This window comes from Pezoporus occidentalis, unplaced genomic scaffold (genome assembly GCF_034315485.1).
Source record: "Pezoporus occidentalis ecotype Australia unplaced genomic scaffold, CSIRO_AGI_Poc_V1 ctg3, whole genome shotgun sequence".
Classification (NCBI taxonomy): Eukaryota; Metazoa; Chordata; class Aves; order Psittaciformes; family Psittacidae; genus Pezoporus; species Pezoporus occidentalis.
Genome location: NW_026914940.1, coordinates 19,854,092 through 19,870,723, shown reverse-complemented (window position 1 = coordinate 19,870,723; position 16,632 = coordinate 19,854,092). Strand labels below are relative to the sequence as shown.

Sequence of the window (16,632 nt, the reverse complement as noted above, 5' to 3'; positions counted from 1 at the left end):
TTATACAAAGATAGTTTTAAGAGATTAGTAAAATTTCCCTTCCTCTGGCTCCCTGAATGACTGCGGCTGCACAAGAAGGGTATTGCTTTCCATTCACAGACTTGCCACTTTACAGCTTTTTCACTGCATGTTACCTAATGACCAGATGACTAACTTGCAGGAAAGAAAACTTCCTCCCAGACCAAACAGATGGGAAAGGCCACTTGATGGCAAGTCCATCCAATTTTTCACTTCTGGAAAACTAACAAAGCTGGAACAAGCAAATTTGTTTCTGCATTGGATATAGTCAGCTGAGAACAGAAACCAACAAGAATTAGCTCTGGAAGTTAGCACTAAGGTGTCAGCTCTCCCTAGTTCAGAACAGAAACTAGTCTAGTAGTTGGTGATAATGTTTCATTAGGAGCTAACTTTATCTCCTTTTTCAGCAGTTACGGATTTAGGACTATTCAAAAATGTAAACATTACAGGATTTTCTTTTAACTAGTTTCTCTACCTCTTAAAAGTGAACTAACAGAAGGGCTTAAGCCAAAGGGAGATGAGGTGTATGATTTTAATAAACATTTTTCTTATTAAAATCTTGATATAGTTTAAATATACCATACAGAGGAAAAAAGCTATTTATAAAGCTACATACACATTTCAAGTCAATGATGACAGCATAAATCATTCTAGAGTCCCTCTTATCAGAATGCCTTGTGTGTGTATATATGGTGAGCTACTGAGTTATCTGTATAATTTCTGTCTAGCTATACATTACAGGACTTTAAAAAAATGTTTAACCTATATACAAATATATATACATATAACATATATTTATATGTTATACATACACATACACTTATATACATATACACACAATACATATATATATACACACGCATAGTACTTTACATTTATATATGGCCTTTCATCCAAGGGCCTTGGATACTTTTTAATACATCGAGTCTCACAAAGCTTTGTGAGGGAGGGAGCTTTATTTTACAGACTGCAGATTTGATGCCTATTCTAAACAGTTTGTCTTGTTGCCTTCTACTTACTTTACACATTTCAGTTAGAGGCATTTTTGGTAATGGAAATAATGACACCAGTTAGAAATCCAGGCATATGTTGCTTTGTACCCTTGTAACTATCCTCCTTAGTATATGAGAACAGCCATACCAGCATAAATTTTCTCTATACTAATACACCTACAGCTAAACTTGTGTAGCTGTACTGCTTTTCGTTTTTAGCTGATATTAGCACAGTAAAATCCAATACAGTTTTGAACTTAAGATACACTGGAGGTCACAACAGGAAATCCCGACTAGAATCCAATCCTCAAACACTGAAACTACTCTTTTCTAAGATAATCGATTTAAGAGCTATTAGTACATGCAGAAATAATTCTACACCCGTTTCCTCAGTTATCCGCAACTTAACTACACAAGTCTGAACCAGTCAGCCTTATTTAGAAAACAGGATTTTCAACATCAATTTGGCAACTGGTGATCAGAATTTCTGATGTCAGCTGTCCTCCACACCTCTAGCAACTAAATGATGAAAACAGAGGCTTTTTTTTAAAATCACAACTGTGGGTAACTTCTGGTCATCCTCAACTAGCTGACAGAAAGGAAAACCCAGTGGAGCTCCAGCAAAGGTGAATTCCACTTGGATTTTGACAGAACGATAATTGAGTTCTTCCAACAAAAGGAAGAAAAATCGCAAACATGGACTCACGGTGTTGGAGAAGCAAGAAAGAGGGAGAACAACATCACCACCACAAAAGCTCTTAACCTTCAGTACTTCAGCCTGCTAAGCTTTCAGATACTTGTTTTGACACAGAAAAAGTAGCTCCTTCCTTTATTAATCACTTCCTAACTCTCAAAAATCTCTCAAGCATTAGGGAAAACAAGTCCTAGATTATGGTCAAAGACTGCCCTCCCCAAAAGCAACCAACCACTTCAAAAGTGAACATACAGCAGAACCCACTACAACGCAGTTTGGGAATTTTATTCTGACCTAATTACCTTGAGAGTTTTCAGAACAAGCCACTTTCCCTTCAAACCAATTCTGTGAAAAGAAGAGGTTGCCTGGCCTGTTTCATTCAGGATTCTCTGCTAACTGTAAAATGTGGGCTGAATATCTTCTGCAGGTCAATTTTTCAGTTACAAAATCCAGATTTTTAATGAACAACTATGTTTAGTGTATGCAGTTAGCTAAAGTATAAATGGCTAAATAAATAAAAACTATTGTTTCTTCAATATGGCTTGGTATTTTGTCTGTAATTTCTTTATTAAAAAACTGTAACAAGATACTTAAAAAAAGGCTAGATACAAAAGAAGTTAAGCTGCTCACGAACATTAAAGTTTTCCAAAATGTATCTTCAATAATCATGATCTTATAAACATTTTACAGTTACCAGAAAGTGCCCAGGCTGAGTTTACATAGTTAAGATAACGTAGTACAAGTGTTGGGTTAGAACTGGTAGTGGAACAATCGCCTGACTGTCTGTTCACTGAAACAGGGATACAAAAATGTTGATTGTGAACTATGAAATACTGTGCATTGGCCTCATCATATGTACAGGAAAAAAAACCCCAAACTGAAACAAAAAGCCACTAAGGTTACAGATTACATGCAAAATATTAGTGATGGTATCTGATGTGCCAGAGTTCAATGCAATCAGAACAAAAATTGCAATGAAAGTGGTTTCGTAGGTGAACGATCCCAACTCTGGGATCTGAGCTGTCAGGAACTTTTTACAAGTTCAATATACATGATACACAACTGCAGCCAACCACAAATTAAACACCATTTAAAAATAAAAAAAGTTAAAATAAAACACAGAACATACTTAATTTTTTATTTCGAAATTCCCTACTCCCTCTATACAAGAACCTTTGCTGAAACACTTTCCACAAAGGCAGCAGTGAATTTTCAGAACATTTTACATATTTTCCCTCAGCAAAAAGATAAATCACAGTGTAAATTATATTGTTCTGCTGTCATCTTTGGCTGGGGTTAGGCAAAGGAGTTACTGACTAGCAAACTGTTGCAATCAGATCTTGCCAGTACTCCTTAGGCCTTTATGTTACAAATTTAGTACAGGAATGTTTGCATTTAAATCTTTAAAGTACCACCAGGGGTATGACAGCATTAACTTTCATAAACTTTTATAGACAAATGGAAAAATCTACAAAACTTAGCTAGTAATATTACACAGCAATACACACTTTTTATACTCTACACAAAACCAAAATTCTTGGTCTTAATGGCGAGTAACAATTTCTGTTTCAGAATCTGCTTAGAGGAATAGAGTGGGACATAAAGGCGAGAAATGCAAGTGTTTGCTGTAGGAAGATGTTGGTCATCTGGAGGTCTTATTGTAATTGACGGCATAGGCTGGAATCCCTCCTCACTGGCAGGCAATGATGGACTTGAGGTCCAAAAGTAAACCTGAAAAAAGAAGACAGCATTTAAAATGTTGCTGTACAAGGCTAAAATTTGTATTGCCTACATGTTGTGTAGGGATAGGTTAGAGAACTGCACAGTCACAGCAAGTTTGGTCATACTATGTTCAATATTCCAGCTAACTCAATGGTCATGCTACATGGTTTTGTAGTGGCTTCCTTCCTTTGACTGTTCATTTTATGTTTTTCTGTTAAAATGGATAAAAGCAGCATTCAAAATGATCCTGCATCAACAAATCTTCAGTAAATCACATGCCCCCAGGTGGATCTGGGGAGATGGTGACTGCCATCAATACAAAATGCATCAGAAAGGTTTCACAAGTTAGTGGCTACAGAATGTAATAGTTGTACAGAGAAAAAGGCAGCAACAGAGAACATTTGCTTTACTGTCTGAAGTGTGATATAATGACTTGCAGGGCAGAATCACTACCAAATATGCCTTAACAAATGTGTTCTAGATTTTCTGTTTTTCAGATTAGTCCTTATTTCCTTTTAAGCAAACTGTAAAGGGAGTACCTTAAGTAGTAGAAGGTTTTTAGGAAGCACACAATGAACACAGTTTATAGACAACTTTTACAAAATGAACCCTGCTGAACAGTATCTTGCTCTTTCATGCTTCTCATCAGCTATTCCTAAAGGGCTCTGAGAAAGAGATAGTGTCATTACTGACATCTTTCAGCGAGGACACAGGTATTGCCTTTGGGATACACAGATTATCGAGGAGGAGAACTCAACCTCAAGACCCCACTAGCCCACAGCACAGCTGCCAAACCACAGTTAGTTTAAGAGTAAGTGTGCAGAGACTCTACTTCCGTGAGAGACCTGTGAATATGGATAAGGACACACTGCACTTAACTTTCAGCTGCAAGGAAGGTCTAGGATTCACACCTGATGTTTCCAGAACTGAGCGTCTAATCAAACCCTGTTACATTGCTTTGCAACCTTAATTTTTCACATACAGGTAGACACAGTTAAAAACAGTAATGATGCCTAAGTTATTCCAGTTCCTCTGTACATTTCCCCTGGGAACAGACAACTTACAAGATCTTGTCTTTCTGTCATGCTCATCTTCTCAACTATTGACCAAAACCAACGCTTGAATTGCAAAAGCTTCTCGGCATTTTCTCCTGTGTGAAATAAAAGAAGATATATAATTCAGCTGGTGCACCAGACAGTAAATATTAAGAAATCTGTTTTACCTGTACTGCAAGTTGGATCTCAGCTAAGTCTCATTCATAAAATCCAGATACTGGAGACACTAGTAGCTTCAAAACTAATACACATACTTCTGAATGTAAAAGCTAACTCTGAAATACCTCAATACAACCCTCATCCCCTCCCTCTTAAAAAGCCTAACAACAGCTAAATATAATTTATAAAATAATTTATAAAATATTTATAAAAATAAAAATATTAAAAAATATGCAAGAAATATCAGACTGTATCCATCACATTTATAGTTCTGAAGTTGGCTCAGAACTTTTAGAAGGAAAGACAGGCTACCAATAATACAATCCTTGTATTTAAGATATAGTGACCGGAAAGCTGGGAAAGCCTCTCCCCACCCCCCTATTGAAGGTAAATATTTTCAAAGGTATGTAAAAACAATAATAACTGTATTAGGACTTTCAGTGACTTCTTAAGTGATGTCAAATTTGAAGAGGTAGTTTAACGCTGGTAACTTTACACAGAACAGGCAGCCTTAAGTTATTCCTGCAACTCAGTTTCTGAATGAGGAAGTTCTTTCATACCTGACTCATCATTGAAAGAGGTAAAGCTGATTAGCATTTGCACATTTACTTCACCACAGCCATTTACTAAAAGTCTGAAATCTTCTGCTGTCAAATCTTCTAATGAATTCTTTGGAAGTACATCCAGGAGACCCTTCCTCATTGCCTTAAGTAAAAGACCACAAGGTTCACATTATAGTCATAATCATTTTCAGACTGACTATAAATGCATTACCAAAACGTTCCATGGGAAATCTCCCATTATCTCAGAATTCCTTATTCTTATTCTCCTAGCTGTTCTTTCCTTTCAAACCTTTGCCATCTGAGATTCAAATATTCTGAAGCAAAGAACTGCACCAATCTGTTAAACCCTACACCTACTGTTGCAAAAGAAAGCAGTAATGATTTGAACTAATATTCTGACCAGAAGCAGAAGCAAATGCACTCTCTAATGCTAAAAAGTCAGGTATTTTGCTGAGCTACACTGAATCTACTGAGCATTACAAAAAGCATCCTGCATGTTACTTTTTCTTTGCTTCCACAGATACTCACATGCCAACTCTGCTTTAAAAATGTTATACACACACATATTTTATATGAATAAAATCCTGAAAAGATTAGAAATTTCATTTTCAAAATGAAAGTATGAATAGATTTGTCTTAGGAAATTCCCAAGTGAATACAAACATTATGGCTTTCAACTCTTAAAATAAACAAGAGTGAAATTATGAATACAGCCACATACTGAGATCAAGTAGCCTATTTCCAGCAACATGTTCTTTCTGTGAGAACTGTGGAGCTAAACTTCGCAGAGGTAATCAAGCAGTCTGCTAGCCTATCTCAGAAGTATAGCAGGAAACCACCGCCCTCAGAAATGACCAAGATTAGATGTAGTATCATATAACAGACAGTAAGTAGTTCCCCGTACTGGACCTTCATTAACTGTTAACAAGAATATATGGTTCCATAACTTCAATTTAAAAAGTTCTTCCTTCAAAATCCAAATTATTTTTAATGCAGTTTTATAGTCAATTGCTAGGGCTCTTGCCAGGGTAGTAAAATAAAAGCAAAGCTGTATGTTTCATAACTGATTTTTGCTTTTCAAACGAGGACACAAGCCAGAAGTTCAAGGTGATTTATGTAAGTATTTTGAAATTGCTTTTTAATCTGTTTATAAGGCTAACCAAATCAAAGGTGACAGATGACTGTAACAGTCACTGCTAAATACAAAGCAAAAATTCCAGGAGGGTATGTGAAATTTGAGCTCAAGAAATGAATATACAAGCTTAAACTAATGAGATCAAGTTTAAAAGAAATTACCTTTCATTCTACAAAAGTATGTGGTCTGCACAGTACTGCACAAACAGCTGTATCATTACGAAACATTAGGACATTACATATTTTTAACCAAGCTGTCAAGACTTCAAATGAAACCTGAGTAGCAATACTGTTGTTAATGATACCAGAATTATCTCACTGAAAATTCACGTATTTTTTTGTTCTTCCGTTTTTAAAAACACTGCACCGAAGACTTACATGTAGAGGTTGTTCTGCTACTACCAACATCCGGTGTTCTGCGTATTTCCGGACATATTCATATACATTCTGAGGAGTGACTGGTATATTTACACCATTGGAAATAAGTTCAACCTATGGCAAAGTAACAAGCACCATTTAAAAAGAAAAGAAAAAAGGAAATAAGATTATTACAACAGACACAGTAAGCTGCACAGTGATTTACTACTTAATATGCCTCTAAAAACAAGCAAGATTTCCTATTAAAGGTTAGCTTTAAAGATTCCCTAGGACTGACTGTGCTATCCAGACTTCATGGTAGGCTCTATGTCAGCTTCAAGGAGAAAAGCCACACTTCAGTGTCCAAGAACCACCCTGTATTTGAATCTAGGAAACGTCAAACATTATCTCTGCCACCTGGCAAGTACATAGGTTATATACATGAACACTACCGCATGCATAAGCTGTCCAGTTCTGAAGCTACAGAGATACAGGTTTTTCTGTGCTTACCTGCCCTCCACCCTCCTCCTTACACAGGTCTATTGCAAAGGCTAAATCCATTGCTGCAAACACTGCATCAGCATCTGTACTCTGCGAAGCGAGGATAAGTTGCCGAAGGCTTTCATACATAACCGGATCAAAAAAAGCAAAGTCATGCCAGTTCACCTATAAAAAAAGATAGACGTTTGAAAGTAATGTTTGAAGCACTCCTGTCATTCAAGAATATACTCAAAATTATGTGATCTGTGCCTAATCTATGCACTGGCACAGAGCAGTGCATCACCCATGTAAAAAGCATACAAACACTTGGAAATAAAGGCAGTCAAACTGATATATTCAGCCACCTCTGAAGGTACATTGGAACACTCAACTGAGGTGCATTACCAGAACGTAAAGATAGACCTCTAAGGCCTTTCCTGACGTTAAGGGCATAGAGGCTACAAGGAAAATTCACAGTTTTTTTTTTTGCTGAAGAATATAATTAGAAGGGAATATTTCTTGGAAGATATCAGGGGATACTTGGAGGCATATCTTTCTGCCATTAACCCTTTTTCATCAAAGATTGTATGTATCTTGGATAACCGATTATGTGACCAACAGTTTTTAAAGAAAAAACAGCAGTAACAAACCTTGGTTTAAGTCTGTTGCATCACACAGAACTCACAATGCTACTGACTAATGCATGAAAAGTGCAATATATAATATGGATTTCTGGCGTGTGGAAGCATTTTTTGCCAAAAGTTTAGGTAATTATTCTCCGAATTAAGTTATACCTACACCTGAGACAAAATGACAAATTCAAGGAGTTCTCTCAAATACTGAGGAAAACGCTTTTTAGAAAGCTGACATGCTGTTGCCTAGTACTGTTGAACACTACATCTTCAAGTCTTCAGTCTCAGGCAGAGAAAAAGAGGAGACAGTAAGCTGTTTCTGAAGATAGTAAAAGGCTGACCTACTATAAATCATTACATCTTGGTCAAATACCTGACTCCTGGTACACGCACTCAGTTCAAACTCTAGGAAATGATAAAACTAATATTCTTCAAATTAAATTTAAAGGCAGCCTTACAGTTCCAGTATCAACTCTGCTACTCAATGCATGCACGAAAGAAAATAAAACAGTTTTTCAAGATTAAGTTTCATTAATTGAAGAAAATTAAAATTTCTGTGTCAATTTACCTTTCTGCCGAGAAGAACTTTGATTACGTGTCTATTTAACGTGATGGGACACAGCTCATTCTGCAACAAGCACAATCCTAGGATTCTGAAAACATGCATATGGGTTTTGATTCATCACAAAAGAAATTACACTGGAGATCATTCAGCAAACTCACTTTAGGAAAGTCAAAATATTCTAAGAATCAAGCTGCAGGTAGCTTTCCAGCCCTGTCTATCCCAAAAAGAAAATCATAGACATACATGATTTCAAAAAAGTATTTCCTTCAATATAAAACTTCCACATTGTTAAAAAAAATATAAAAATATAACAGGAAAAGAAACTTCACACTGTTTTCACACAGTGCAAATTCCCCACTATTTAGCTCCAAGTGAGAAATACAAAGCATAAAAGTAATAAAAATTTAGCACCTAGTATCATTGGTACTCTCCCTGGTATTTTGTATATTCATCTTTTACATGTTTCAGACTGCACTAGTTACTAGTAGCATACCTGCCAATGTTTCTGAAACAATTCAGCCTTGCTTCTGTATTTTTACCAGGTCTTGGTGTATAAAAACCTCGTTTTCCAGGTTGGTAGAAAAGTGGTGCATTGTCATCCCCATCATCTGTATCATCTAATTCCATATCTACAACACTGCGGCTGGAACCATGTCGCTTTCTGTTTTCCTGTTTTGAAAGTCAGAATAGCAATTAACATACTTAATTCTAGTTACTGACACACATCAAGAAGCTATTTGCTGCTAGACCCAAAGGTTCAAGTTCACTGCTTAAGAATTTCCATTATATTTCCTAATGGTAACATTTTATACCTCTTGTCTTGCATGATAAAGGAGAGCTACAGTTGCTTAATTTTTTAAAATTAACTGATATAACTGGAGCTTAAGTAAGTTTAATTTGTGCAACAATTCATTACCTGCACTTTATCTGAAGAGTCTAGCAATCCAAGATCCAATATACTGTCAGCACCATTCTCCCTTGACAAGGGAAAAAAAGATAAAGGCAGATTTAATTTCACAGTAAGGAACTGGGATATTCTGAAATGAGACAGATTAGATTAAACCAAAGTCAACAAGTCTCCAATCCAAAGAAAAATACATACAACAAAGCAAGGAATAAGTTGTATGTATCAGAGTTAGCTGTAGCATAGTCAAAGTGTTTTGGTCACAAAATCTGTTCTCATTTCTTACCTAAATCCTTGATACTTTACCTGCCATGTGCAATAATGAGTTCCATTGCTTCATCAACTCTTGCTCTAAGTGAATCTTCACTAGCTAGTAACAGAAGCAGCTGAGCAGGGGACAGTTCCAGCAACATTCCTGTGATTTTACTTGCAAATGCCTGGGGATAAGGAATTATATGACTTGGTATTCTCCTCCAGTTCGCTCATTTTCAAATATAGTTTTATGAAAGTTTTAGTATTTTTAATATAGAATTTACTGCAAGACACTTCCTAAGCTAAATAATAAATTACAGAAACAAAATCTTAAGAAAATGCCAAATAATATAGGAACAGCCCTACTTGTTCTAATAACTTATGTTAAACAATAATGGACAAGAAAATTAATTTTTAATTTAAAAAGGACAAGAACAACGTATAATTAAGTGTATGAAACTGTTAAGTCTTACTGGTTGCATTGCTTGCACTCGAGGGTAGAGCCTTTCTCCAAGGGCTTGTCTGTGTGCTGGAAGAGGGTCAGGGTCATCGCTAGGATTTCCCTCTGATGCCGGTCTAAAAGGCCGCGTGTCAATGGAAAGTTGTCTTCTAAAGTCCCTTAAGAAAATTAGAGCACTTTGTACTTATTTCAGAGGAAATACACAAAAATCTAGAACAGTATCATTTGCACACAGATGCAAAAAAGCATTAGCTTTTATGCTGGAATAGTAGTGTTGCTCACAACTGCTTGGAGAGAATGATTCAGAAGCACATAATCAAATGAACCAGAGATTTTTAGTTCTACTAGTATTCTGGATACAGCAGTCAGACATGCCAGCAATGAAAATGTTTATGAACTACCTCACAATTTTATTCTAGTACTCAATTTTTTATTATTGTTTTAAGCAGGACAGATGGATGGCAAATAGTTGAGACATAATCTATCAATGCTAAAGTAAGCATAATTATTCTTTAAAGAATTGAAGTATATATTGGATTGGAAAAAAAAATTTACCCTGAAAATTGCTCCTGAAAGTAAAAAAAGCCAGACACCTTTAATTTGAGGAAGTAAAGGTATCTTTCCTGAAGATGACCGAGGCAATAATTCTGTTTGACAAAGTATCTCCAACAAATTGAAAATATATATCACTTACCTATCCCTATCTCTCCGAGAACCAGCTCGTAAGCCACTACTTCTCCGCATTTCTCTCTCCCGCTCCCTTTCCCGATCTCTCTCTCCCCTATTTCGCAATCTCTGCATCAAACCTGAAGGGGAAAAAGCCTCATAAGCTCATAAACATCTTTATATTTCTTTCTCCTACTTAAGTTTCAGTGTAAGGAGGACACGGCTTCAGAAGACAGCTTGAAAGACGTAAATGAGACAGACCACTTCACTCAAAAGTAGTGACTGGGGTTCAGTCAAACTTAAGAAAGGAACCTGAAGTGTCTGTACCAACTTACAAATGCTGAAGTACTTCAAGAGTTATATATACTTTCAGAAACATTAAAATGTATTCATGACAAGCCAGATGGAGCAGTTATATTAAAATGTGTAACCTCTTACTAGCTAAAATCTTGACAATTATTACCTACTGGAGAGGAAGATGCTCAAAAGAACTGAAAGCACGTAAAGCAGACTTTTGTTTCTAGAAAAACAAGAGCTTCCTGTTTCTAGAAGCAGAAAGAATGCCATTTCCTTGCCCCAGAGAAGTAACATGCACAATTTTCACAGTTCCTGTGGTAACTAAGCTCTGAGACAATGCCAAGTACTTCAGTGTAAAAAAAAAAATCCAAGGCTTTTATGAATGTTATCTATAGATTAACTGCTATGCATCACTTACTTGTATGGGTACCTTTGTTGGCATTCTGAATGCAATCTAGATTTGGCAGTTTCTCGTTTGACAGAAAAGCTTGTGCAATAGCAGTGTAAAAGCTTCGTGCTACACCACTGCCTTCTCCAGGCTCATCCTTAAAAGTAACTTTTACTCTGTGTACAGCCATCGGAGTAGTAGCACACCTGCGACCAAAATGATTGTTGAGCTGCCTCATGGTCTGCTGAATTAGAAGATCTCTGTCTCGATCAACCTAATAAAAACACAAAAAAGTTTCAACTTCACAAGAAGTTTCTGGACACTTGTGCACAGACTGAGAAAACACCAATTAGACTGTGAAAAACTACAGCTCACAAAGTAAAGTTTAAGACACCTTCTTGCAGATTCTGAAATACAATTTCTCCTAGCAAGTTATATTAGCAAGTTATCCTGTGTGCAATAATTCAATTAATGAAAACAATTCAGAAAATAAACTAACATTTTTTACCTCCAACGTTAAATCCCTGGATTGCTGGTTTCTAAGCTTTTCCATCTCTCTACGGAACTTTGATTCCTTTACTTCAAAGCCACCTAATTCAGTCAGGATCTTAAAAAACAAGAAACAAAATCAGAATGAGGGAGGTGCACAATTTAATTTGAAGCGGAACTGCCCTTACACTGGGAAACACGTACCGATCCAGGCTCTGCTCCAACATCTTCCATGAATACTCTACCAAACAATTCTAAGGAAAGGCGCCAACGTCCCAGCAACATGTCATGAGATATAACCATGCCCATGAAGCTACACTGTGGCCTGATAGAAGGCAGGAATAAACAACAGAGAAGAAAATCAGCTGAAATTTCAGACACAGTTTGTGTACTTCATCTTTTTCTCATCCTCTGCCTTCAAATAAGCTCTTCTGATAAACACCACCACAGTACAGTAAGTTTGTGGACAAAAGCATACGAAATGGTTTAGTTTCAGCTGAAACACACATCTTCCTTCCAAGGAGAAATTACTCTCAAAGCATGTAACTTCACTGCTCCATGGAATTTACTGTTACTGGTCCCCCTTCAACCGAAACCTCAGTATTTTTTTTTAAAAGAGCTGCAATTCGAAGTGCAGGCAGTTCAGCCCCTCACTGCAAGAAGGGTGGGCAGCATCACCCTGCACACATGGCAAGCTGTCAATTCCAGTTTTTAAACTTAGCTACCCAGGACACCATAGTAGGTCTGTAGCAGGAAGCCAGGTAGTAAAGGACTTTTACTATAGTTTGCCCAGACTTCCTTGAAGACTGTTTGACTGTTCATTTTAAAGCTATCAAACTACAAATTCAAACTAAAGCTGCCCATTTAAAGTTTAGAAGACTTTTCAGAGTCCCAAATATTCTTTTGTCAGCTCAGTAATATTTCATAGAGTGATTTTTAACTCGAACTACCTGAAAGATGTGAGAGGTGGCCCTTCACTTTCTGTCAATCCTATCTCTGCCAACAAGCTGCTTTTCAGTTGTGCTGCAAGATCATGAGCTGAAGGCCCTGGCTTTGAACTCTCAGATTCTTCTGTAGGCACGTTTTGTTCCTCCCCTTCCTTCTTTTGCCGATTTTGCATGCTCATAACATTTTTTAAGTTGGCTGCATAAGACATTTTAGTTGGAAGAACCTAAAGAGGAGAAGTAAAATTTAATTGCACTTTCAAAGTAGTCTATAAGGCTTTTTCAGGATACATGTAATTTTTAAACCTCACAAGTATGAGCACTGTAATGGACCTGTTAAACACAATAACCTCAATCATTTCAACTACAAAACCACATATTTTCCCACTTCAGGCTTGCCATTTAATGCTTGGTCTGTAGGCAAGTCAATTTACTGGGATATAGGAATATTAAAGTCTTTTTATCATAAATAATGATATAATTGGCATTTCAAAATTAACTTGGGACCGTACTGCAGCCTTTGAAAATAATTCTTGAAATCTGCTATAAATCAGTAATCCTGAAAGTTCCTACATTAAAAAAAAAATCCAAACCCACACTTTCAATAAAAGGTCCAAGTTTTCACACGTACTTTCACACTTACGTAATTTGAAATTATTCTGAAAGCCACTTAAAATTCTCCCTGAAAATACTGAAGTGTCTTTTTAAGGAATGAAGGTAGTAGCTTCAATTGTTAAAGTAATAAAACCTTTAAATCTACCTCAAGGCAGTTTCTATCCACTGTGACTTCCATTAAGCATTTCCCACTGTTGGCAGAAGATGAATACAGACCCTGACTTGGTCGGCCAAACAGATCTTCTTTGCGAGCATTTGGCTGAAAATTAACAGAAGCATTCTGGGTAAATAATATACTTCAGTTAGAAGTGAAAAAGCAAACTGCAGTTTTCTTCCAGAACATCATCTCTGATGTCACCTGTAATAGATGAGGCTGGTCTGCCAATGGGATGGCTTCTGCCAGAGGAACCTCAAAAGGATTGGGTGGAATGCAGCCGAGGAACGTCATAGAGTCTGATCGTCTGAAAAATGGATGGTTTTGGCCAGTCTCTGCTGGAAGGGAGTCATCATCTTTGTCGTTGAGTGTAGCACCTAAATATCAGAGAAGATTTCAATGCAATTTTAACAGTTACAGAAGCAAAGAATTTAAAATACCAAAATGTTAATACGCTTCCCTCTCAGCTACCTGACTGGAGGAACTTTAATACTTCTACAGGATGCTTCCACAAATCCCGTATTTTTATTAAGATGCAGTTATGACTTTTTTTCTTTTTACCGTAACTAATTTTACTGAACACGTACTCCTAATCTATATATACTTGGTACAGAGTACATATTCCACCATTTTCAGCAGCAGTTTCATCAGATCAAAAAAATCAGTTTAACTCCAAACCAAATTTTAAATCCTGTCATAGTATAGAATAAGTAAGAGATGACAAAAAGAAGGCCCAGAAATGAGAATAGGCAATGGCAGAACAAATTTGGCAAGGAATTATGGTAAGGAAACCTTTCAAAAAAACCCAACTTTAGTGTAACATACAAGTAGCAAAACTTATTCAAATTCTCAGCTAGCTAAAGGGGAAAAAAAGCTAAGAAAGCATAAGTGGTATTTTTGCATACTACAGAAGTGTATCTGTACACTCACTTTGATTGGTGTCATCATCATTTTCATGTTCTGAATCTTCATTGTCAAGACCCAGTTCCAAAAGTTCCCGAGTTCTTAAAAAAAAAGAAAGAATAGTCAATCCTCTTGAAGAAAACATTAGGCAAGACACAGCTGTAGCAATCAGTAAAAGCAAGAGTATAATCTGTAAGTGTGCTTGAGAGATATACAAAATAAGAATGAACGCACTCTAAAATCAAAGTACTGTAGAGTACTTCTCATTACGTACTCACTACTTTACTCACACAGTTACTCTCCTACCCATTTGGCCACCTACTAAGTTTGATCTAAAAAGCTGCAGCTTCAGACAGTGATTGGTATGCTTGTTTTTAAGGATTCTGTCTATATATAAAACCTAGGAACCCTACATTAGTGTAAGAAATACAAGTGAGTACTAGTCTAAAATTTACTCGTGTAGAATAAATATGCCCAGTCTTACAAAAATGTCAGTGATCACACTTCAGAAAGTTAAGCCTGCAAGCTGCATATTAAAGAAATGGATTTCACTGTATTAAGAAAACAAGGATCAAGAACTTTGACTTGCATTCATTTCTGGCAGTTTGTGCATTGTGAAATATATTCCGAAACTAGATGATGACCAGTAAGATCTCATTTCATACAGGCTACTAAAACGTTATCTAGCAGACTCAACTGTTTGAATTTGAACCACTGATCTTTAATTGAAAAGGTCTGTGCCTTCACAGCATTATAAGCATTTTGTGTGAATTTTGCAATTCTTTGATGAACAGTTATTTGCCAGATTTCAATATGTGAATTCTGAGGGGACAAGCAGATTCCAGGAGTATGTTATTGCCTGGAAAAGGCTTAAAGCCACAGCTCTAACTATTTAAGTCAGCCAGTACAAAATCTCAATCATTTATTGTTTTAAATCACCCCTACTTGTAAGGAAACTACTGTTAACATCAGCATCCTCTGGTATGCATTTTGAGATCATAATAAGCCTTACATTATATACAATAATATTATATACAAGCAAAGATATATTGAACATGACACTGGAACTAAAGCAGCAGCCCAATATATATTTAAAGTATCAATACCTCTTATTTTACAGTTACTAAATTTATAGAGAAAAGGAAAAGTTATGTTTAACCTGTGATACTGACAAGTCAGGGCAGGAAGGGGCAAAGATGTGCATTTATTTAACCGTTGACTATGACTATTCAGGTATGTTACCTCAAAACTTAGTAAGAAATGGGAACAGATAGTGCAGACTACCAACACACAGATAATTCTACGACCATTAACTGACATTTCAAAATCAAACAACATTTCTAAAAAAAAGAAAATTAAAATCTTGCAATATATTAAAAAGTAATAAATGCATCCTGTAAAATGCTAGAGTTGAAGTAGCAGGGATTTAGAGATTTTCAACTTAAGGACATTTTCAGCTCTTTGATTTTCCTACCAAGTAAGTCTCAAATATCCAAAACCAAATGGAAAACAGCTAAGCCCATCATACTGAACTTTTTTATTTTTTTCCACATTGTTCTTAACATGTTTGAGAGAACTCCAAATAAGTTTGTCATCATGTTAACCGTTAACAGCAGACTGATGAAAAATTGCCCTGGAGCTTAAAATCAAATTAAAGTTTCAGCAGCAAGAAAGAAATTTTTTAGCAATCAGTGTAAAAAGATTTGAACAGGATACTGCAGCAAGCTTATCGAACATACATTATACACCATTATATATGTATTTTTTATATTACGCATGTTACTACATATACAGGCAGAGACGCAGATGTAAGTATATATTTGAGTTGCTGAGTAACACAAATGACTAAAACAAAAGGGCATACACCACTTGTGCAAAAGTGTTTGTTTCTGTGAGTCAGGCTCAGTACCTTTTCCGTTCCAGCTGAGGAGTATCCAATGTTGTCTGTTGATTCATTGCTTTAATCCAGTAAATAAGGGCTTGAAAAACATACGCAACATGCTTTAGTGAACAGACATCCAGAACAGGAAGAACATCTGAGTGCTCATCATTGTGAGAACGCATCAGAGACAGTGCGTAGTTCAGGAAGTCACCACGTGCTGACATCATTCCCTGACGGGCACTGAGTAAAGTAGCTCGTCTAGTGAAAGAAAAGGATGGAATACAGAGAGATCAGGCATCACAGCAGA

General features: G+C 36.4%; 1 protein-coding gene across 1 annotated transcript in view; it reads right to left on the bottom strand.

Moving 5' to 3' along the window:
* Positions 1–536: 536 nt before the first annotated feature.
* Positions 537–16,632, bottom strand: part of UBR5 (ubiquitin protein ligase E3 component n-recognin 5) — an 86,699-nt gene continuing 70,603 nt past the window's right edge. Inside the window, exons 41-59 of the mRNA XM_062627273.1 lie at positions 16,353–16,583; positions 14,471–14,544; positions 13,745–13,917; positions 13,532–13,645; positions 12,778–12,998; positions 12,032–12,152; positions 11,847–11,945; positions 11,369–11,612; positions 10,682–10,793; positions 10,001–10,145; positions 9,582–9,712; positions 9,288–9,348; positions 8,865–9,040; positions 8,375–8,459; positions 7,205–7,360; positions 6,716–6,829; positions 5,201–5,345; positions 4,491–4,576; positions 537–3,435 (exon numbers count right to left, since the gene is read on the bottom strand). Coding sequence (XP_062483257.1) covers positions 3,223–3,435; positions 4,491–4,576; positions 5,201–5,345; positions 6,716–6,829; positions 7,205–7,360; positions 8,375–8,459; positions 8,865–9,040; positions 9,288–9,348; positions 9,582–9,712; positions 10,001–10,145; positions 10,682–10,793; positions 11,369–11,612; positions 11,847–11,945; positions 12,032–12,152; positions 12,778–12,998; positions 13,532–13,645; positions 13,745–13,917; positions 14,471–14,544; positions 16,353–16,583 — 2,701 coding nt within the window. The 3' untranslated portion in view covers positions 537–3,222. The remainder of the gene's footprint in view (positions 3,436–4,490; positions 4,577–5,200; positions 5,346–6,715; positions 6,830–7,204; positions 7,361–8,374; positions 8,460–8,864; positions 9,041–9,287; positions 9,349–9,581; positions 9,713–10,000; positions 10,146–10,681; positions 10,794–11,368; positions 11,613–11,846; positions 11,946–12,031; positions 12,153–12,777; positions 12,999–13,531; positions 13,646–13,744; positions 13,918–14,470; positions 14,545–16,352; positions 16,584–16,632) is intronic.